The sequence below is a fragment of the Battus philenor genome, unplaced genomic scaffold, assembly GCF_028537555.1.
Source record: "Battus philenor isolate CCGP_79_NKW_IND1 unplaced genomic scaffold, ilBatPhil1.0.hap1 SCAF_1, whole genome shotgun sequence".
In the NCBI taxonomy this organism is placed as follows: domain Eukaryota; kingdom Metazoa; phylum Arthropoda; class Insecta; order Lepidoptera; family Papilionidae; genus Battus; species Battus philenor.
In genome coordinates, this window is record NW_027181661.1 from 5,181,761 (window position 1) to 5,205,511 (window position 23,751).

At 31.9% G+C, this 23,751-nt stretch overlaps 1 protein-coding gene across 4 annotated transcripts in view; it reads right to left on the reverse strand.

Annotated features, from left to right (window-relative positions):
* The window catches only part of Evi5 (ecotropic viral integration site 5), a 90,771-nt gene that overhangs the window by 49,780 nt on the left and 17,240 nt on the right, over nucleotides 1-23,751 (reverse strand). For all 4 annotated transcript variants that reach the window (XM_068776418.1, XM_068776395.1, XM_068776402.1 and 1 more), the window contains one exon: nucleotides 21,361-21,418. In XM_068776418.1, coding sequence (XP_068632519.1) covers nucleotides 21,361-21,415 — 55 coding nt within the window. In that variant the 5' untranslated portion in view covers nucleotides 21,416-21,418. Of the gene's footprint in view, nucleotides 1-21,360; nucleotides 21,419-23,751 lie in introns of those variants that run through there.

Genomic DNA, 23,751 nt, shown 5'->3' on the forward strand with positions numbered 1-23,751 from the left:
CAGTACAGGCCACGCGAGGCGAGCAAGGACAGATATATTTATTATTAAGAATCAGCGTAATTAAATAGACATGTTTTTGGTATAAGTAAGCTCAAGACAAGACTTCAGAACGTTTACATTGTTTCAGAACATATGCAACTGTAAGCGCCGTGGATATCGGAAAATTGTTTTCCTTGAAACTTCGCTGCGACGGAAAACCAGCCATAGCTCTGGACAAAGGAACTATTTACTCCGCATACATACTCGTACTCGTATTATCCGTGCATTCATTTGCTTCTTGCGGTTTCTTTTACATTTCTATTATATTTTCTATATTGTAATCATTTGCGGGCAAAAGATCTTTTATTCATCCACACATATATTAAAACGCGGAAAGACCTTTCAAATTTATACGATTCTGAACATTTCAACCAAAGGACGTCTACTACTGGATTGACGCCTTCCCGTAGAATAATGTAAAATAAGTAAATAATGGCATTCATTGTCAATATGGCAATTGGTTCCAATATCAATTAATTTCATTAAAAGAAAACATCGGTTGACTCTTAGTGACTGAGATAAATTGTCTTTATATTGGGGCACTAGTTTCATTCCTAATATGTTTTCTAAGTAAAAATTTGTAAATTGAAAAAAGAATGTCGGAGAGTTGTCGGAAACAAAGTAATGACAAAGTCGTTAGAAACTGGATGAAGACTGCATTCTGTCGCTGCAAATAGAAATTTAGGGGAAGGTCGAAGTCCGGCAATGGACTGACTAATGATAACGATAATGAAGGAACATCATTGTAATATTTTTTAACAGACAACTCAGAGAAAACCACTTTTTATATTGCTTCGATCAGAGTTGACAGAGTTTTAGAAATATAGTGATAATGAAAAAGGCAAGGCATGAAAGTAGACAAACTGCGGTTTGTTTATTAGAAATATAAATATTAAACTATTACTTAATTTATTTGATGTCCTTTGGCGTTAAAGTATCCCGTCATTCTGAGGATAGTATACAAACTCAATAAATAAGTACAAGTTATCGCGTTTACGTGTTGGTTTGTAGGTATTTCTAATCAGAGCCAGTTGCAAGCAACGACAGGGCGTTTGTGAAATATAATGAGTATAATTTACGAACAGTGGGGCGTAAAAAAATAATTGCCGGCGGTGTGATAAAACGTGAAGCGCGATAATCGTGCGTCTGTTATTTTGACGTCAGCGGGTCGACTGCAGCTGCATTTGACGCTTATTTAAATTACTCTCAAATTCGAAGGATATTTTACATTAAAAAAAAACTTATAAATGTGTGACGATAATAATATATGCTCGAATTCACGTTTTAGTAATTTCAACTAACGTTTTGTTGCATCAGTGAATGCAACGCGTGGAATTTATCTAATTGATACGTGTCTTTAGTTTTTTTTAATCCTTATCGATATTTGTTATCGTACTATTATGTATTGAACTCGTAACGTTAATTTTTTTTAGTATTTTTATAATCAACATCATTCAAAATTTCATCCATAAGACTTGTTTGATACGAGCCTCCCAGAAAGCCTTCCAATACGACTGGTTAGAAGCGGCATACATCCGACGTCTTTCGAAGATCTTAAAAAGGTCATCAAGTTCACCTTGTATATGGATGTCCTATACTACGTTTGCCGATCTGTGGTCTACACTCCCGAAACTTGAAGCCCCGTGGCTGTCTGTTCTGCGTGCTATGGCCTGACTACTGCCACTTCAATTCTCTATGCCGGTTAAATTCGTATTTTAACCTTCATTAATTATAAAACATAAAACCACAATTATATTGTTATTTGAATATTTTCCTAGTACTGGTATTTTATTTATACGAATTCGTGCTTCGGAACGATTGCTTCGTGCAATGATTTCAACCCAGTTAAGTGTAGTTGTATTTTATCACGTAACAAAAAAAAACATACTAACACTAAGTGTGATATGTCGTAAAAAATCTGTTTGTTTATATAAACGCCAAAGATTATTTTACAGCTGTTACTTATTTATGTCGTACATTCACCTCGTTCCATAGGGAGAGCGTTTTATAATGCACTATTTCTCTAACGGTCTAACACTAGGTGCGCTGGTATGGCTGGTCATGTGTTATCTTGATTAATGAAAGTCTGTCCAGACTTCAAACTCTAAGTCGAATGAAATAATTTAAACGCGAAAATCTATTTTACGTACAATTTATTATGAATAAAGGATTGAAATAAAAAAACTCGTGCAAATTAGAAATTAAGAATAGGCAGCGATATGTAGGCAAGGTAAAATATTTCACAAAAGAAGAAATCTCTGAATACTGGTTTCAACAACAAAAGGTATGAATTGATATGTCATAAACAAGAACAAGAAATTTCAAAAGCTCTTACCGAGCTTTGGGAAAATATGAAATATTAACTGATTATAAATTTATATTATTAAAATTATTATTTCGCAATGAAAATATACTTCAAAATATATACATAGTTATTACGTCCATAGTTCCAATATTAACCAGAAGCCAGATAAGGTTCTTGCGGAAGTTTGTTAGAAATGTTATTTGAAGACTGTAGAAATCAACGTTTATTTTAAATTATTGTTCAAAAGTTTAAACGAAGTTTTTGAGGTTTGCGAAACAGATATTTTTCTTGCTTAAAGTTTTGTAAAGTCGACGTTCGTCATTTTGCAATCGGTGGAAAAAAACATGTAACTTGGGTGAAAAATTAAAGGTAAAATTACAAGTTATTACACAGAAATATAAACTAAATTTTTAATATATGAACAAGCTAAATGAAAGTTTTAATCTTGCTTTGTAACTACACAGAGATGAAATTTCAGTTTTCCACGAACAATCATTTATAATAAAAATAATTTAAAATGTAATAAATAAGATATTTTGGTAAAGTTTTAATTTAACGAATGAAGCACCTCGTAGGCGGAATTTCTATTTAATAGTTATAAAAAATATATTCAATATCAGTTTCAATGTGCAAAAGAGGGCATTACACCCAAGGGGCGCGACTGAGTAGTCGTGGCCTATTTAATAGATATATTTTCAAAGTTATCGCGCGTGGCTTGCGCATATTTTTACTGAAATTCCAAAATGGGTTTGTCTCTTAATAGCAAAACGAACTAAAATAACGAGTTATCGTGTGCTCACAATTTTGAAATAACGTTAAGGTGTCAAGAAACTTAATCCTTAATATATTTACGTTCATAATAATATAATGCAAAATTTTTATATGTTAACATCGCCTAATAAATAATGATTGTATTGCTGTGAATGGCACAGTAATTATAGACAATTATTCATTAATTATCTATTGAGTTAGGTAATATAATATATAAAAATCTCTTAAGGAATGAACTTGTGACAAACGCCAACAAACCAGGTATTAGCTGTACCCCTAAATCATCAGTGACTACTTACGAGGTCCAGTTCAAGCTTTTTTCTTAATTCCTTTCGAAATTAAAATTCACGCGTATAACTAGTGTTTTATTAAGATACATTTGTTTAGTTGTATATTTAAATATAACGATTAAATGGTAAACAGTTACGTATAAAGTTTTATTGTTATCAAACAACAATTGTATCCAGTTTTAGAATGCAAGCCTCATATGAAAGGTACAACCTGAACAACTAACTGAATGCCATTATCGTAATCCAACACGCAGGATCAGAAAGAATTAGTACCTTTCACGTAGTTGTATACGTATGAAACGTACTTTAAATTATTACTTTTAATATCAGCCTTATCTATAATGCTCTCTCACCTGCAGACATTATCAAATGATATAGTCTATGTAGAAATACTTTAGAGAAATAAACCGGATAACCATGCTACACCATTTCACAACAAAAATGTTAAGTTAGACAACGTTGTAGTAAAAAACCTATCTTTAAAAATGATGTCCTGTTTAAGAGGTAATATATTTTTCCCTAGCTGACGTTGACCGGTCTCCACTTCGTTAAAACGAAATTAATTTTTAAACCGGGTTTCGTCGCAAGCTTACTTCGTTTGCCTACTCTATATGAGTTTTAGGTGTAGGATTCATATTTCTGAAAAGAAAAAAAAAACTTTTTATTTGATTATAGGCTAAATAGCGAATAATACGTGCATGACTTACTCTTTTAGCCCGTTTTAAAATACGATTATTCCATTCGTCATCCGTCGAATTTTATTACTGGAGCGTTAGGCAGACGGAAAGGAGATTTTTATTTCATTCTGAACCGCGCCGAAAGGAACAAAAAAGTTAGCCCTTGGTTTTATTCCATTTTTAAAACGGGCGCACTTCAGCGTTTTTAGACGACTTGATATTTGTTTTTATTTCACCAATGTGCATTACCCCGCTGTGACGCACGTTCTCTCCAAGCTTCAGTGGACGACGTTTTAAGGGTGATAAGTTAAAAAGCACCATTCTATGATATTTTTAACTGTATATTTACTAGGGATTTCACAATATTGTAAATTTTAAAAAATCATAATATATAAATGAAATCAATAGTTATAATAATTTTTATAGCCTTAAAATATTAATTTATTAGCCATATCTATTTTTCATATGTTACCCAGCTGCCGTAACAGACTTTTTTCTCACAAAAGTTGTTCGATGTAGAATTCCAATACAATGAATAAATAAATTAAACTTGCATAAATATGATTTGAGCACATGTATAATAACAAAAAATTGCATGTATAATAACGTAAATAATTTAGTGTTTCGGCAGACATCTTAACAAGAATTAATTAATTCTTGTGAAAACATAGTGAAAGTGAAATAAGTGCAGTTTTAATATCTAGTACTACAATCATAGTGCTTTAACGATAATATGAAAAAAAGCCTAATTAGTCGCAGTCGCTCTGGAGTTACGCGCTAAGCAACCAAATTTTATTTACATGGATGTCTAACACAGTTGCAAAAAAATTTAACGAAGTACATATGTCGTACAAGAGGCAGTAAAGATTGCTACTTTCAACAGCAATTTCAAAATTTTACATGTCAGTCTACTATTTAATCATTTCATTCTATTTACAATCTCAATAATAATGACGAACATAATAATAATTTTAAATTCTATTCACGTTAAATTTTGCTCCAAACCTTTAGTGCTTCAACAATTTTCACGAAATAACTTGCTTGCAAACTATTTTCTCCTTTACTAGGTGTAGGTGTAGAAGTTCATATTACTTCAGTAACTGATTTGTAGGGCTTCAAAACGTTAACATTAATATCAACTTTATTGACTGCCTCGTGCGTAAAAGCGAATTCTTTGACAACTCACCGCGAGCTACAGCGAAATAGTTTCAATTGTGAAATCAACTTTGTAATGAGACTGAACATTTTAAAAGTTTTTCTTTTGCACACGAGCATAAATGTTGTCAAAGATCCTCTATAAGCGTCGAAGCTCGAGAGATCGAATGATTTTTTGTATTTATTTACTCAATTTAGAACATAAAAAGAAATCACATGGAATAGACAAAAAGCAAATAGTACAAATGACGTCTTACCACAGAACGCGATTTCTTTAACCATTGGATGAACTTGGTGAATTAGTATAAATAAAGCGTGCGTCATCGAGCGATCGGTGTTTGCAATCGATCTATATACATTACAAATTGCTTATAACATATATCTCTTAAAAATAAATTCATATTATTATACTACATCAATTACAATTACAGTTATGTATCAAATGACATTGTAATGTTCACAGTTTGACTGCTTTTATGATGACAGAGCGCTGAAGGTGCTTACAGTGATTAAGCTCGACTTTAGGGCTGGGTGATCACCAAGCTTAAATCTTTAACGCGGACGCTCTATAAACAAATTAAGATCAACCTCAGAATCGAACTAAGCTTGAGTTGTCACTATTCCTAGAGGGTTTAACCGCAATTCGATTAGTTTCTATTACCGGATTAGCTGCTAACAGTCACCCCATTCCTTGAATTAATTTCTCAATAATATATAACTATTACAGAAATAAATTTTCAAATTTATACACTGTGAAACTTTAATATAATCACTGTCAACTCAATCTCTGCCGTAAGATAGCAACTATGTATTTAAACTACGATACAATTCCAACCAAAATAGATGTCCAATAGCACAAGTTGGATGCGGCATCAAAAGCCGTGAAGACGAATTCTATTTCGTACACGCCTTTTTAGGTTTTAGTTTGCGTCAAATGTACAATGAACAAACTGCCAAAAACAGTTTGTTTAATTTACTCTGTGGTTTTTATGGGTAAACAAGTGAAATACTGTTTTACCCGCAATATTTCTGTTTTAACGAAAAAACTTTTCTTCACTCTCTCTTTCACGAATTGGTGATTTATTTGTCTTAATATAAATTATAGAAGACATTTTAAATTTGAATATCAAAGTAATTTAGATTTATCTTATTATTTCTAAGTATATTAAAGATGGCTAATTCGATGTCAATGGTAGGCAAAATTTAAATTATTCGTTGCAGCCGTGTCTGACTTCACCGAAGCGGAAACTGGTGAAATGAGATTACTCAAAACACGACTGAAGTTTTAAATTTCGCGGAATTTCCAGAATTCCAGATTCCCGAAATTAATTTTCCTAATATGGAGGAGTAATATACTAATGACTACTCTATAGACGCGTCGAAAATATACCCTCGGGCAAATTTTAATTAGGTTTGGAGAGAAATAAATATAAACCACACAATTTCGATAAAAATAACTAAATATTTATTTATATGATACCATGGAAATACGTTCAATATTGATAGAGTATATAATTTAAAAATATTCTCATGCTTCGTGTAACAACTCATACAGACTACCTACTGCTAAAAGTAATTGGCCTATCCCCGTCGAACGATAAAAAAACATATTATAGAGTAATCACTTTATGATGACAGGTCAAAATCGGTCGCTGGATGCTTGCAACGCAAGACGAGCCATTGTGGTGAACTTTATAGGACGCCTATGCCTTGGGCGTCTATTATAATGTCTGAATAAATAAAACAATGATTACTTATATAAATAGGTTCTTCATTTCGAACATTCAAGGTTACAATGTCACTTTATTTTCATTATAATTCTTCATATGGTATACTAATATTTGTTTAATTATATCCTAATACGTAATTTTTTTGTGTTGATTGACGTCAAATCTCGACAGATAAAAAGTAAATTCAAGTTGTACCATAATTTTTAATAATTGAAATCTTCCTTGTGCCTGAACGAAAACATGAAAAAAAAATTACACGAATAATAATGGAGCCGTGTTCCAGACTTGTGGCTAACAATTATTCGATTCCTTTTTTTTATATATAGATAAGAACACTATTTATTATAAAAATATCTGCATTAAAAGTGCGCATTTTCACCGCAAAACTAGTCATTTGAGATGATAGAACTTCTCTATAAAAATAATTAAAAATGTATGGCTTATCATTACTGAAAATTGAATTTATTATCATACTTATCAAAGTTGTTCATTATCATCATCATTTCAGCAGTAGAACGCCCACTGCTGCACATAGAGCTCTCTCTACATAGCCGTCTACTAACATTAATGTTATCACCTTTGTTATAATTCGATATTAGAGACTAAAGCCGATGTCCGCCATGCGGATAGAGTGCCTATTAGTTTAAGTTTAAATTTAATTATTACATTGTTGAACAGTTTATTGAGATTAATTGTGAAATTCCGTCTAATACTAACCATTAATTCACTTAAATATTCTTAAGTACCACCTACAAATAGAATCGATTGCACCTGAATTCAATCACCGTCCATTTGTGATAGTTCTTTTATCTTTTACTCAGCAGAGTTCAATCTAATTACATTCAAATCTTTCTATGCGGTTCAATTTAAAAGAGTTCAAAACGTTGTACCATGCGAAATGTTAATGCTCGAATGTGAGTAGCTGTAAGTATTAAACATCTATTATCAAAAAGTTATAAATTAATTCTTGAAATTTTAATACTCTTTACAAAATTGATTTAATACTGTGAAGACATTACTTACACTTCTATTACTCCTTACCCTAATTGAATTTAATAATTTATAAATATCTTAATGTTTGACAACATTTTCGTTAGTTGGGAGTTTCGTAGCAACTAAAATGTATTCAGTACAAATTATTAAATATATTAGAATACAATGAGGAGTGGTAACCCAGCGGTATAGGACGTAGGCTTGTGATCGCAGGTCGAGGGTTTGATTTCCTGGATACAATCTTATTTAATTCAAGCTTTGTGCATTAATTATTTAGACTTGCCATTGCCCACAAACAAGTTTATGATGTGCAACATAGCCAACCCGCCTACTAAGTCTGGCGATTATAGCATGTCCCCCTCGTATATCTTTGGGAGAGACCTATTGCCTTGCAGTGGTTGACTATGAGCTGAAACGACGACGACGACTGGAAATGAATCATAGCAGCAACTTTTAGACGGCTAGATCATAATGATTGTTCATCAAAATAGAAGTACTCCATAACGACCCCTATTTGCTTCTGGACTGGCGTAGTGGGCGGCACCAATCCCTATAGAAACTCGTGTTCTAGATATTGATTTGTTGACAAATCAAATTATGCACAGAGGTGAAATGGTTACCATATTATAAATTTTTTTTTTTAGTTTATTAAGCCCATTTGGAACGTACAAAGTATTTTAATTAAAAATTTTAATTTTCATATCCTTCCGACTTTCACGCTATGAAGTTAACGGATCACTTTCATGATAAAACGTTACGGGAAATTCTCCTTAAATTGAATTAGGTGTGCCGAAAACACGCCTCACTTCTAGCTAATTAACATTTAACTATTAAACGAATTAATGGAAAAGTAACAGGATTCCATTAATTTACGAAAACAAACAAAAAGACAGCCGTTTTAAAGATTGATTTAAAACTATTTCATTAAATATAAACCTTATTTAAAATGTACTTATTCCAAATTAAACGCTGTGAAAGTATCAAATTTTAGAAACCGTTTTAGACGTCGCGAAATGTAATAAGACTTCAAAAGACTATGTCAGAAATTTAATATTTCAAAAACACATATTTGAAATTTTAGGTTGTGCATTACTGGTTAATGGTATCCATTAGAGGACTAATATGATCACTATTTTCATCTAAGCAGTTATAATAATATTAGTTATGTATTAGAGGGACTAAAAAATAATATCGCTTTCTTAAGTTAAATTCACAGTACAACATTTTCAACAAGTTTTTATTTCTTATCATCAATATATTTACCTTCATTATCCACAACGTTTTGCTATCTAGTATTAATTATTATTATTATTAGTAGAAAAAAAATCAATGCCGGAGTGATAAATATCAATCGGTATTTTTTGTAAAATATGTCGACAGAAACGACATTACTTTCCGGTCCTCCTAATACCTTAACTACTATATATATCCGTAATTTTAACACTTATTATAGATTATCCTTATAATACATTAATCAAAAGCTATGTAGCCTGTCCACTGCAATTTCAACTTGCGAATCAGCTAAACTTAGCCCGTTACTTTCTATGGATCTTCTTATTCCTGACTCGATCCTATAGAGTAATCATGAGCATAGCTTTTCAATGACTCGATAAGCGTGCGTTTGTGTCGTTATTTATCTAGGATAACAGACACACCTTATTTTTTGGAAATGAGGAATATGGTAAGCACCACATAATACGCAAAATATAAAGTGTTTGTTTTGTTAATATATATATATATATATATATATATATATATATATATATATATATATATATATATATATATATATATATATATATATATATATATATATATATATATATATACATGCATGAACTGTTGAGAGCAGATAATTGAATTCGAATTATATTTTTTTATCGACTAATACATTGTTATCGGACGACGGCAAATAATTAAGGTCAGATATCAAAACTACATGTGCATGGTTCCTGTTATTGATGAGCACAACGTCCAATTAACAATATACAGAAAAAATATATTTTATTTTTCGCTTTGGACTTATAAGCCAGTCAGTCATTCTTTATTTGTGACACGTGATCGGAGAAAGATACAATAACGAGAAATCTTAACACATCCGTTACATAACAATAAGAGCAAATAAGTAGAGTATGATCTTATACATATACATTACCATAATACAGGATGTTTGGCTGTAGGTGTAAAAGCTTTAAAATGACAGTCAAAATAGCTTTATTATATAACATTTTTTAAATCATCTATAATAATTAGCTTAAAATTAATTTACGTTTTTTTAATGACCTTACGTACTGGTTTCTAATTTTTTTGTGATAATTGCAATTTAAAAGATTTTTTTTTTCAAAATTAGAACAATTCATTTCCAAACCTCTTTATTTTGAACATAGCCTTTTAGCAGAGCCTGTGCTTAACAAGTTTCTTGAATTTACCAAGAGATAAATTTACCTCCTCGCGTTGTTATAAAATCATATAAATTGATTAATCCATTTTAAAATTATTATATTAATAAAGATTTTAAGGCTTGTATTGCTAGTATTAATAAAATGCAAAATTAATCAGGTTTACGTTAGATTGAATATTGGACAGTGATTTTTAATCTGGGAAAGAAATAGAAAATAAATTGGCATGGATATTAGTTGTTACCCAAATAAATGTTATATCTGTGTTAATAAAATTAAACGCCAAGACTCGACTGTTTTAATTAATTGAATTTTTTTAATAATTTCGATAAGATACAGTATGATTCTAATGGGAAGATATAATGGAAAATTTTACTTTATCCCTATTCATATCGAATAAAAATAAACACCTGTCCTTAGCTGACAACAATTTGACGTAAATAAAAACAAAAAGGGCGTAATAGGATTTAATCCGTCAAAAAATAAAGTGTACTAAAAAAACATTACCATGAAAATAAATCATTATTATTTAAATCTTGTAGTATACGAAATCTTTTTTGAGTGAGTCTTTGTTTATCATTAAGATATTATATTAATAAACAAAGCGATCACCTCGAAATACGATTTATTTTATATATTTTATAACTAAATATAAAAGATTATAACAAAAGGAAGGTTATAAGCGCAGATATTTAATTATTACAAGTATTATTTACAATATTGTTGCTTTACAGTCATTGAGATTTTATACCTCTTCGTTATCTCAGCTGATTCTATTTACGAAACAAATTAAAATAAATTCTTCGCGCGCCTAACGACTAATGTAAAGTATTAAATCAGCACGGAAAAAGAGATTTTACGTTAGTGAATAAACAGACCACTTGTAACTGCAGCTCGCTGCATAAAATATTCCCAGACACGGCTATCTTCAAGGATCCACCTCTACTCACTGGCGGGGAAAAGTTGTCGACCGCTGAGACGAATTTCAATTTAAAAAAAGAAGTGAAATTTGTGAAAAATTCAAAAATTAATTTTAATGCTTTACACGTATACTGTGGTTGAAATGTGCAAATAACGACGTAGGTTCATTATTATAATTTTCTAACTGTCCCCCAAGCGTATCGCGTGGCCCGCACTGACCTTTGTGGAAGTAATTTCTTAAAATCCGTTTATTGGTATTATTTCAAATGTCGTTTAAGAGCTAAACATTAAAAATATACACTTTTTAAACGAACGCTCCCCAACCGGGCGGTAGGAATTTCGTAAATTTTTATCTAATCTCTGTTCGGCGAAAGGAATTTACTTTACAAATTTCAAGTATTTAAGCCTAATGGTTCTAGAGATATCATAGAGTCAGTACAAAGATGATAATCAATTATGTATAAATAGCTATGAAGTTGTAAAATGCAATTTATTACCAATAAATGCATCGTGTCACGTCATCGTTCGAGTCCCCATAGACGCCCACTGTAAGGCATTCTCCAAAGATACCTATGGGGGGATATACCATAACCGCCACGCTAACTGCTGCCCATCCTTCAAAATCTTGTGAACAGTAGCAATCTTATGTAATTAATACACAAAGAGCCATTTATCTAATATTTAATCCCGCGATTTGAACCCTTGACCTACGATTGTATGTCTCGACCCTTACCGCAGAGCTACCACTGCTCGAATATCATCCGACTTACATAGCGGAATCGTTTTCTTGGATAAGTCATTTTCAAGCCTGATCGACGAGCATTTCAAAGAATATTACATTAATAAAGTGAATATTCTTTTATTTCACAACTGTTTTTAACCATTCCAAGAACACTTTTTATAAATTATTCTTCAATTTAACAGCGGGGTAATTTTCACATGTCCATTGTTTTCGAAATATTTCAGCATTCTTTTCGAAATCTACGCGTAATGTGTTAACGTAAAAAGTTTATTGTGATACATTATAATTAAAACAAAGTATGACTCACGAATGTTTCCTAACGTGTCTGGTTAAGCATAAAAACAAGCTTCATAACAAAATATCTATAATAGTTTCATAGTATACTCGGCACAGGGTCAACGAGATGTGACTCATAGATTTCCATTATTATTTAGCTTCGTGGACAAGCGTGTTCTACAGTCACTGTACGAGTAAAGCGCGTGCTTTGCTGGCGATTAATCACCAAATCTACAGCTGATGAAGGTCACTTATGTTATTAACTAAATACACGTATCGAAAATAACGTCATACAGACAATCCTTATATACTTAATGAAAATGGCCAAATTTTTTGTGCAAAATTGAGATTAATATTCTTGGTTTTCGAATAAAAGCGACTATAAAAGTAACAATATAAGTGTTTGTACCCTCGTTTATAAGAAATTACTCAGAGATATTTATACATAGATATAAAAGCTAAGACATGGAACGTAATGCAGAAGAGCAAAAGCTACTGAGCAAATAAGGCTGAGCTATATTCCTATGTGAGCAGTGGTAGCCTAGCGATAAAGGACTAAGACTTAAGGTCATAGCGGGTTCGATTCCCGAGATACAATCTTTACCATATAATTCACACTTTGTGCATTAATTATATGGGGTTGCTACTATTCACAAACAAGTACACAAAGGTCGCTGCTGTCTCCTTCTCTGGGAGGCAGCGTCCTCTACGTACTGTTATACAACACTGCGATCGACAATCCGTCTGCCAAGCGCGACGATTATTGTATACAATAGTCGTCACTCATGGCAGATATATCCTCAGCAGGACATATCCTCCCATAGATATCTTACAGGGAGACATATGAAGTAGGAGTCTATGGACTGAAAAGACGACGACGATGACATTCATATCAAAGTAAATTACAAGTTTTTACCTATAATATCTAATCAGGAATAAAGAAATTTCATGTACACACACAAAATAATTATTGCAATTATTTCAAGTTAGTTTTTATCCTTATACATCTTCAATTAACTAAAATAATCTGTTTTAAACAAGAATATTATTTGGTTACTATAAATTCGGAGACGGAGGTCTGAACCTAAAATCTATTAGTGATTTGATTTGATCTATTTATTATTGACAATTGGATGAATGTATACCTCATTGGTTGTCACTTAAAGTATGGTACACCCGTCTTCAAAATTCCGATTGCTGTTATATCAAAATTTGTTTATTATCTGTCTCTGTAGATTTTACAACGACGACAAAAAATGACGGTCATATTCCGATAGAATAAATAAATTAATATAACATATTTTAGAGTGATCATATTATACAGGCTGATTGGAATCAGGTATAAAGGTATTTCGATAAAATTAAGCTATACATTCGCCTCTTTGAAGCTCTTACATCTATAGCCAATCATCATGTCTAGCCACTTATACATTTTAGCTTTATATACGCGTTTCGTAATTAATTATAATGAATTAATCTTGTATTAAAGCAAGTACCTCATTTTAATTAATTGGAGATAGAAGTACAAGAATAATAGTATGGAATAAAAAAGAAATGAATAAAGAGAACATAAATGTGAATAATACGATAAAGAAAACTTGAAAGATATGCAGTAAAAGTGGAAGCGTTGCACGAACGATGCATTAGCTCTTTTCCAGTGCGGGACGACGTCAGAAACAGAACACTCCGAGCAATGGCAAGGCACCCATCACAACCACTCGAAACTGGAAATGAGAGCTCGGCCTGGGAATACAGTAATGAATTGGATCTGTCGTTAATTATGTTCGGAATAACATTATTTATTGAGCTTTGTACTCTTTTAAATTTATACCTGCGCCTCATACTATTTATAAGATATTTATATTTTATATATCTATTCATTATTCAACCTGGCACTTATATTCGAAAAAACTTAAATAGTAATAATCTAACGTATCCTGATGCCATGAGATACTATATAATAGATGAAATGATACCCTTTAGTTGTGCTGATCATTGTTCAGACAGCCATAAGATAATTTCTGTTTTTAGCATTTATGTTCAATTTTATAGACTTCAAAAACTTTTTTCGACGTTTTACGTGTACATCCAATATATTTATAGATTTGAAAGACTACAGATTATTTATATCATTTAATTTCGTTAGTGTTGTAAAGGATGAATAACCATCCTCTATTCTTATATAAAATTATACTCCACATTTAAATAATGATTAAATACTTTCATTATTTGCACTAATGTCCATACTATATGTTTGTAATTTACTAACTATTTATCATTGTAATCTGATGGCAATTGACAACTTGTCATTAATAATTTTAACCGTGTCGTCTATTGCCGGAAAGGCACGTTTTTAAACATCCTGCATCCAACATCTTCCAAAGACCTTAAAAAGGTCGTTTGTCCTCCGTGAGCGTGGATGTCCTGCGCTGCGCTTTCATCTAGGTGGCCCCACTCAAGAACCTCAATTCCCCAGTGACCATCTGTTCTGCACTTTATGTGACCTGCCCCATGCCACTTCAACTTGCCCATCCGCTGAGCTATATCGGTAAATTTCGTTCGTCTACAGGTCCGTTCATTTCTGATTCGTTTCGTTAATAATCCCGAACATAGAGCAAAAAATCAGCTATTGCGAGCTTTCCAACGAAGCCCAAATTGACGTTATAAACTTAAACCTTTATAAATAATGATCATCATCTTTAGCAGAAATTACAGCAGCAAATTTGATTTAATATCAAACAGGATTCAAGCGATAACGAATATTGCATTAAATTGTACCGTAACTGAGAGTCGGTAGATGCGCGAATTTCATTAGGCATGCCGCGTTGACGCTATAAGGCTATGCTTTTACTTTCACTTATTCGATATTAAGTTTAAATAATAACCCTTTGAGTACAAAGAATAAAATCCGATGAATTAATAACATTTACAGTTGCGAGGATGTTCACTAACTTTTTGAATGATACTCTGGGTGAGCAATATTTCATTTTTTTTTAAGTTTGAACAAATTAGTACTCACTCTGTTAAAGGGAAAATTTATTTTGACAAGAATTTTTTTATAAAAATTAAAATGACTACATCAGACTCTATTATCACATATTTCATGTTATCGTTGAAACAACGGTTAAAAAACCAGCTGGTAAAAATTACTAGGAAATCATTTGAGTTACAACACATTCTTTTATAACTAAAATAGTATTCTAGATGAGAAAAATATGCCTCACAGTCGACAATAAAATATCTATCTAACTCTTTCATGTTTTACATTGTTTCTGAAAACGGCACAAAAATTCATACTGCCATAACATTCTTAACCATCATCAGTCTGTTTAGCCGTGAGACATCCCCAGATGGACAAAGGCCTTCCCCCAATAAGATCGGTTGGAAGCGGAAAAATGCAGTATTGCAAAGTTACGTCAAAACATAGCACGACGTCTTTTTAGTTTTTAAATTGATTTATATTATATTTAATTGGCCACTATCTGCTTATTCAGTCAATTTGGTTGGACGTCGATTTTTGAGAAACCCCGAATATTGTAATAAAGTCTTGATCAAATATTTAAACTAAAATAACTTGCCAATATCAACTATGTACATGGTCTGAATGACAGAGGCAAAATATTTTCTCGTAATAAATTCTTGTGATGTAAAAAAGAGTATCCATGTCCAACTATTTATCCGTCGAGCGAAGTTTGCCTATACAAACCTAGTTAGGGTGCCATACTCGGTGTCACGACCGCACCGCACCGGAACTATTTCCAACGAAACTAATTATTAACTCGTCGAAAGCGAGCTGCACTGCAAACAGTACTATGAACGGAAATTTAAATCAAGAGCGAATACAAATGTAACCAAAAAAAAACCTCACGATTTGTACACGAATTTCGAAAACTACTCAATATTTAATATTTTACAGTTGCACAGACCGACGCACTCAACACTGCTTGTCGTTTATTTACAACTTTTTTTTTACATCATATTTCCAACAAAATTACGTACGATGTATCATCAAAATATTGTGAAGCCGTTTTAACCTTGAATTTTGTCAAACTTGCAGGAATACCGTCTGAAAAATGTGAGACTGAATGACTCAGCCTGTTGGGAACAGCCACGCCTGTCCGAATATCATCGCATTATAGTAATTGACGGTGGCAGTTTAGCGTGGTGAGTATAATATAATGAACATGAAAAAAAAATGTTATTTGTAATGTAAACCTAAAAATAAATTTACTGCCATGTGTTGTTCAACGGTCAATATATTTAATCACCTTTTCATCAGGCGCGCTTTGCCATCTTTGCTATAAAAAACTCTGATGTATTTATTGTTCAGGCATCGAACTTGTAGGACATTGAATTAATTGATAAACCACAAAAACAGCAACATCCCTGCAATTGCAACGATAGCCGAGAAAATAAATAAATGATAATTGGTTACGTATATTTACATGTACGAAAAATTACTTTGTAATTGATGCGCCTATTGTAACATAATCTTTTGTAAAACTTTCAGAGAATGTGATATGAATCTCAGAGTTGTTTGAACGACAGAGGTCGTAGACGTCGTTATAATGCTCGCAAAATTATCGATTTATTGTCAACTAACGAATTTTATCATAGACGTAATGTAGGCGTTTAAAAACTAGAAGGTCAGTCTAAATACCAATTATAGAGAGATTATGTTGGATGAATTGCTAACAACATTTTTTTTACTTTCTATATCGAAGAAAAAATTCAAGTAGCTCTAATAAGATAAGGGATTTAATCATGGCCGTCTCGAGAGTGGAACGAAAATAGCTCTTCTACTTAAATGATTTATGTTAATGGTTTTAAAAATAACGTAAGCCGTGAAAGTGTATTTTGTAGACTTGCATGTTATAGCAATGCTTATTAACGATCTACCGTAGACTACATTTAAATAAAAGAAGTTTTTAATGAAGACTTGCAACAGATCTTCGGAAGAATCAAACGTTTTTTAAAGTTAACTCAGACCAAATTATATTATTATAGCTGGCTGGTATAGACGACGTTATGAACACATACTCGGATGAAAAAAATTTGCCGGATTGCAATTACAGACGTTTTTGAGAGACCTGTGTAGTTCTCGTTTAGACTTTTAAGTGGTTACTCAAAACACTCAATTTTTAAATAATATAAACATAAGGAAATGAATGTGGAACAACTGTAGCCTCTTAGTTAAGGAGTTCGATTTACGGATGTTATTCACCATATCATAATCGCCAAGATTGGTGGGCGATCGTAATATGATATCTTGGTACGCAGAAGTCGCTGCTGACCATCCTCTGGAAACTTGTTAATGTTTACAGAAGGTAAATAAAATGATTGTTAGGAAAAAAGCGTATCCGGAAAACTCAACATATCCATAGATACACACTGGCTTGATGCATTAACCAGTTACCACTCTCTCAGAATTTACACAATCCAAATCTATTTTGAAAAGCTTAACAAGATGAGAAATGTAAAGTAAAAATAGATGTTCAAGCTTTGAACTTGTATTTTTTTCAGATCGTTTCTCAACAAATAACTGAGCACAAACATCGGTTCAAGAAAGAAAAATTTTAGGCCTAAGGTGTCCCATAGTGTGTTCGCTACGAGGCAACGCTGGGGTAATCCGAACTTTTAAATAAAATAAAATTCCATATGGATTTTGCATTCTCAGAGACCATTGAAATATTAATAACAAACGGGGTACACGTTCTTCTAAACAATATATTAGTGTGAGTCACCGATAGTACACAACACTTAACACATTCAAATGAGTCATAGATGGTACACGATTCCCGAAGGAGTATATAAGTTGGCGTTACAAATCTCCCAATTTTAGCGCACGAGTACACTCTACGAGTGGTACATGAAGCCCGATTAAACGTACAAGAGTTTACCGCCGTGGTACACATCGCTCACAGATTCAAATGCATGCTTCCAGTGTACACGTCGGCGAGATTGGTTAAACAACACAGCCGGAGTCTGGAGTCTAATTGGTACTCCAGCGTACAATTTATCTGCACACATAAAACAATTACTATAATTTGAATTACATGTCTTTTACATTTTTAGCACACAAATATATAGGTAATATATCTGACTAGTTTGAACTCTGTGTCTAGCGAACTTTGGCGCCGATAAACTTACTAATTCTATACGGGTTAGGTAAGGTTAGGTAAGTTTATAAAATACGCGTTTATGTTATAACAACAGAGCGCAATAACCATTCCAAACATTGACAGTCTTCTTCCTATTTATCCAGTTTTTGTTAAATTAATTAAGTTCTAGAAGTAAATTATAATTTAGTGAAACTATATGTTACTAATTTTATGAAATTTAGAGAAATATATAATAAGCTTCTATCGTGATTTACTGGTTTTGTTGTGTTAAATTAAACCATAAGATAAATCTAGTTTTTTTTTCATTCCTAGTTACAGAGACTCTGTAACAAAGTGCAAACACTGTGTACAGTATGGTTCAAACAAACTGAAAACCGATAGTGTTGGGTTATGGATATCAAGATAAAACCATTAGTTAGTAGCACTCGCGACTGTTGCAGAGAGAACTTGTACAAATGTGTCATCTCTTTCTCTCTAGTAAACATTGCCGGCAGCTAAAACAGTAACCTCTAGTGTTTGGATAGGATTAGTTTCGATTTATTAGCGTATCCATTTATGACCAATTTATTCATTGCTCTTCGCACGTGAGATTTAACAGCTTAGATATTTTAATTTAAAAGTTTTTAGAAGCACTATTAAGAGCGAACTTTTGCGCTTTATTTTAATACTATTAACATCTGTAGTGATAAAAATACTCTTGAAAGAGGGTAAGAACCTACTAGTTATGTCTATAGTTATAACAGGAGAATGTTGGATTAAAAACCGTTTCAGATGCCTTTAGTATCGATAGTAACCAGTCGTAAAAATGAAAATAGAATGTAGATCTATAAGCAAAAATGTTATCTTAACTTTACACTAATCTAAAAATAAAGAAAACCATATTCCTAATGTCAAGACGGAATGTAACTGTTTGCCTTATTATACAATTTCCTTGAATTGAAGGCAATATAACATTGAAGGAGTGAAAGTTGCCAAGGGAAACTTGACCAGTTATATTAAATATTTTTATAGATTATGTGGACGTCCACACCTGGACATGTCCTTCTCGTGTTTCCAACAGGACCGACCTGCATTCAGCGTCTTTCGACGATCTTAACAATGTCGTTTATAAACATGGTGTGCAATGTCAAACCATTGTATCCACTTCAGAGACTTAAAGCCAGCGGTCATCTCAGTGAGTTATGTGGCCTGGCCAATACGATTTCAATTTGCCACGAACGGATTGGCAATATATGTTACTTTCGTTAGTTAAGGGATTTCCCCATTTCTGATTTTAGAAAATCATCGTAGGAAAACCACGTGCATAGTCTTGTCTATAGCTCATTAATCGACTGTTAGCTTTCCAGAGACCCGAATTAAGAGTACACGTTACAGTACCTTAGTTATTATTGGCAACTCACACAGCACTAACGAATATTAATATTCGTTACGTAACGGGACGAGGAGGCTTTAAGTAGTTTCTCGGATATTACTCAGCCGAGTTTGATTCGACTATTGTCAATTTTCTCAGAGCTGGACTTACCTTATTTGACTGTTTGCCACATGATACAAGTCCGAGTAAACAACTTCATCTTTATCACAGGATTAAAATTCGCGGTTTTGTCATTACATTCCAAAATTTAGCTTATATAATCATATTAAAAATTATATGACAAACGTTAAACTATTTATTTAATGAATTTAACAGTGCTTTTTTTGCTATGTGTTAAGGAATACATCATTATTGCAAACATTTGTGTTAACAGTATTTAATAGGCTATTGTAGTGTTATCCAATATAGTGAGCAAGAGTTGAAACTGAGACTAGTCAAGGGTAGCTTTATTACAATAATTCGCATAAGTCATAATAATTCTCTAATGCCTATATATATGACCGATCCTGCGCTGGCCATATTCAGAAATTTATGTCATTTTTCAGATGTAATATGACGCTATGTATAGCGTAATTATAGTGACATAATAAAATTAAATATTTCTCGATTTTGCATTAAATTACGTGATATGTTTTCTTGTTATTTTATCGAATAGTTATATCTTATTATAATTGAAATTATTAATTAGACATATTCCCTAGTTTTAAACGTCTATTTGACATAAATACCCGGCTAAATGTAACCGCAAATAGTGGTGCTAAAAATAATATCATAATAAAAAAAAACATCTTCTATAGACAATCACTACTTTGCCCAATTCATACATTATACAGTTGTTAGTTTATCATTATTAAAATCAGTTAGTAATACTAAAGACTAAATAAATGTTACGTCAATATAAAGTAATAAATTTGCAGGCAAGAACCAACTTTATGCGACTGTTAATAAATGTTTTTACAACTAACTTCAATTCTACATCAATTCTTTCACTAGCAAAAAATATAATTCACAATCAAAAAAGTTAATAGCCTCGTACCCAATACAAAAAATCTACACAATATCATAATATCACAAAAACAGTCAATTTCTCGTTACAATCAGGTACAGGCAACAAAATGAAACCTGATATAACTAAGAAATTCAATGTTTTCAAATAAAATATTTGCTAATTTGAAAAACCCCGTTTTAATCGTATTAAAATTCAAACAATCATATTGTTCATGCACTAATGATGTTTTAAAAACGAAGAATATTTTACGAACTTTTATTATTATAGCTTACTCAACGTTAAAAGCGAATAAAACTAAAGTTGTATTCACACTAAGTAATATAAATGATTTTCATTTTTATATTAGATTTACTATCTACTTTTTGAAAATAATCATCTGTGAATTCTAAATAATACTGACAGCTTTAGTGAGTCAACAGCTTACAAATGTAATATTCTAACGATTGAACGGCAGCTGATATTTGTCGAATAATAAAAACTGCACAGCAAAGCACGCCGTTAAAATTCACCTCTAAAAGCGCATTCGGCATAAATATTCAAGTCTATTAACAAAACTTACCGTTAATTGTCGTAAATGTTGGTGTACAAGCAACGACTGGTGCGGATTCAAACATTAACTGAAAATAAAAGAAACATTGTTTATTTCATTGCATTTTACAGACACTATGTGTTTTTATTTAAATCATTCATCAACTATTTGCAAAAGTTTTGAAAAAGGCTGTTATTTAAGAAGTAATTTAAAATAAAAAAATTATAAATATGTTTAAATGATAATTAAAAAAAAATAAACACTTGGAAATAATAGTAGCAATGTAATGAGTTAGTACACCTATGGAACATTAATAAATAAAATTACAGGGTTGACGATTATCTCTTTCAAAATTTAAATAGGCAAATAAATAGCTCATTTGCTGTCAAGTGATGTATGACGCAACCTATTCAGAAATCAATGGTTTCAGAAACAATAAATAACGTTATGATAATTGGAAAACCGTTTTTAAAATTCTGATTATTAAAATATATATATTAAAATCAATTATTGTTTATTATCTGTCCCCGCAGATTGTGTATTGCCAAAAGCAATTGGCCTGGTTCATTTCAGTAAAAAAAAAAATAATTAACATATTTCAAAGTGACCACTTTGTACAGATGATTGGAAATAGATGTAAAAGCTTACAAGATTTTTGTTTACTGATTAGCTAAACACCCTCCTTCAAAGCTTTTACACCCATAACCAATCATACTGTATAATGAAATTATTGCATTTCTATAGAATAAATTATTTAGGTACACTTCGGTTTGGTTAAACGTAAACATGTAGAGTTCTCAATGTAAAAGAATTTGGTGCCTCGAGCTGATCCTGTAAACGTTGTTTTGCAAAAAAAATTAAAGGGTTGATCGTAGAGGGCTGAAAATTTATGGCTGTGTGTATTTTTTAATGCCACATTATAAAAAAATAAAAACAAAATTTAAGGGTGAACAACCCTTATCACTTATGGGTATGGAAAATAGATAGTAGCCGATTCTCAGACCTACTGAATACGTATATAAAATTAGGAAAAAATCGGTGAAGCCGTTTCAGAGGAGCACGGTAACTAACATTGTGACATGGAAATTTTATATAAGTATATAACATATATTTTAACAAAGATTTTGGAATAATAACCGTTAAATACACACTTTTAAATGTCAATTACATTTGTTGACTATCAATGTAAATAATTTATATATTTTTTTTAAAAATCTTTCATTTGCTTAAAATTTTTAAACGGCCGGGATGATCTCGAAGTTTTTTAAAAAATATAACAGCGTTTGACCTTAATTTGATCTAACGATGAGCGGTTGACGAGGGCAAATGAAGTAGGTCAGGCTCAGACTGAATGTTATTTACCCTAAACCTTGCTGTGCATCATTTTTCTTTAGACGTTTACATTCTATTGTAACATGTTCGCTATTGACAACTTATGCGACAGTCTGTAAAAATGGTTTTTAAACAACTCATAATTTATTTACATTATCTATCAACATCATTTCAGTCGTCGGTCGTTTGTCCATCTTGTGCTTGTCAATAATGCGTGGTCTTCAATTCAGAACCATAGGACCCCAGGGGCTAGCTGTTCTTTACGCTATGTGGTATGCCTTCTACTTTGAATTGCCAATCCGCTAGACTATATCGGTAAAAGGTCTACGGATCTCCTCATTTCTAAATCACTTTCAATAAATTCCTAGCCTCATAAGGTTCGACAGGTTAAGATCAAAATGGAAAAACATCGTAGACCACTACGCTTACGTTTGTAAATTTAAACGAGAGATTATAAAATCCATCAATAATTTAATAAATTAAACGAAACATGTTATTGGTACCTATACGTACTGGATACTTTTGAAAATGAAATTCAATTATTATGAAATGGATCTTCCATTTTCATTTCATAATAAATCGCTTTCAGAGCTTAGTACGAAATATTAAGAACTAGTAATTTTTTGTCACATGAGTAGAATTTCCCTTTATTTCCGGTAGTGTTTTTGCGTTCATATTTTTAAAACAATTTTTTTATAATTTAGCTAAAGCTTTTAATTTAGATTGTTATTAATTTTGATGTTCTAGACAGAAGCTTAGTTAACCTATAGTAAATTTTAGCTCTGAATACCCCGCCGTCTACTCGACATTTATAATAGCCAGTGTCACCAGATTCAGATAAAATTTTAATAATTTCTCATAAACAAAAACTTGTACATTCAATCAAAACGAATAAGCTCTTGAATGTGTTGCAATGAAATGCAATATGAGTACATCGCAATCACGGCTTTTGAGCACCGAGATCATTTCGTAAATCCAACGTATGAAACAAGCGTATATTAGTGTAACGTAGCAACTTTGTAAACCTCGTCTTGCTTAGTATTTGCATGGTTGATGAATATTATGTATGATAAAAATAGACGGACTAAT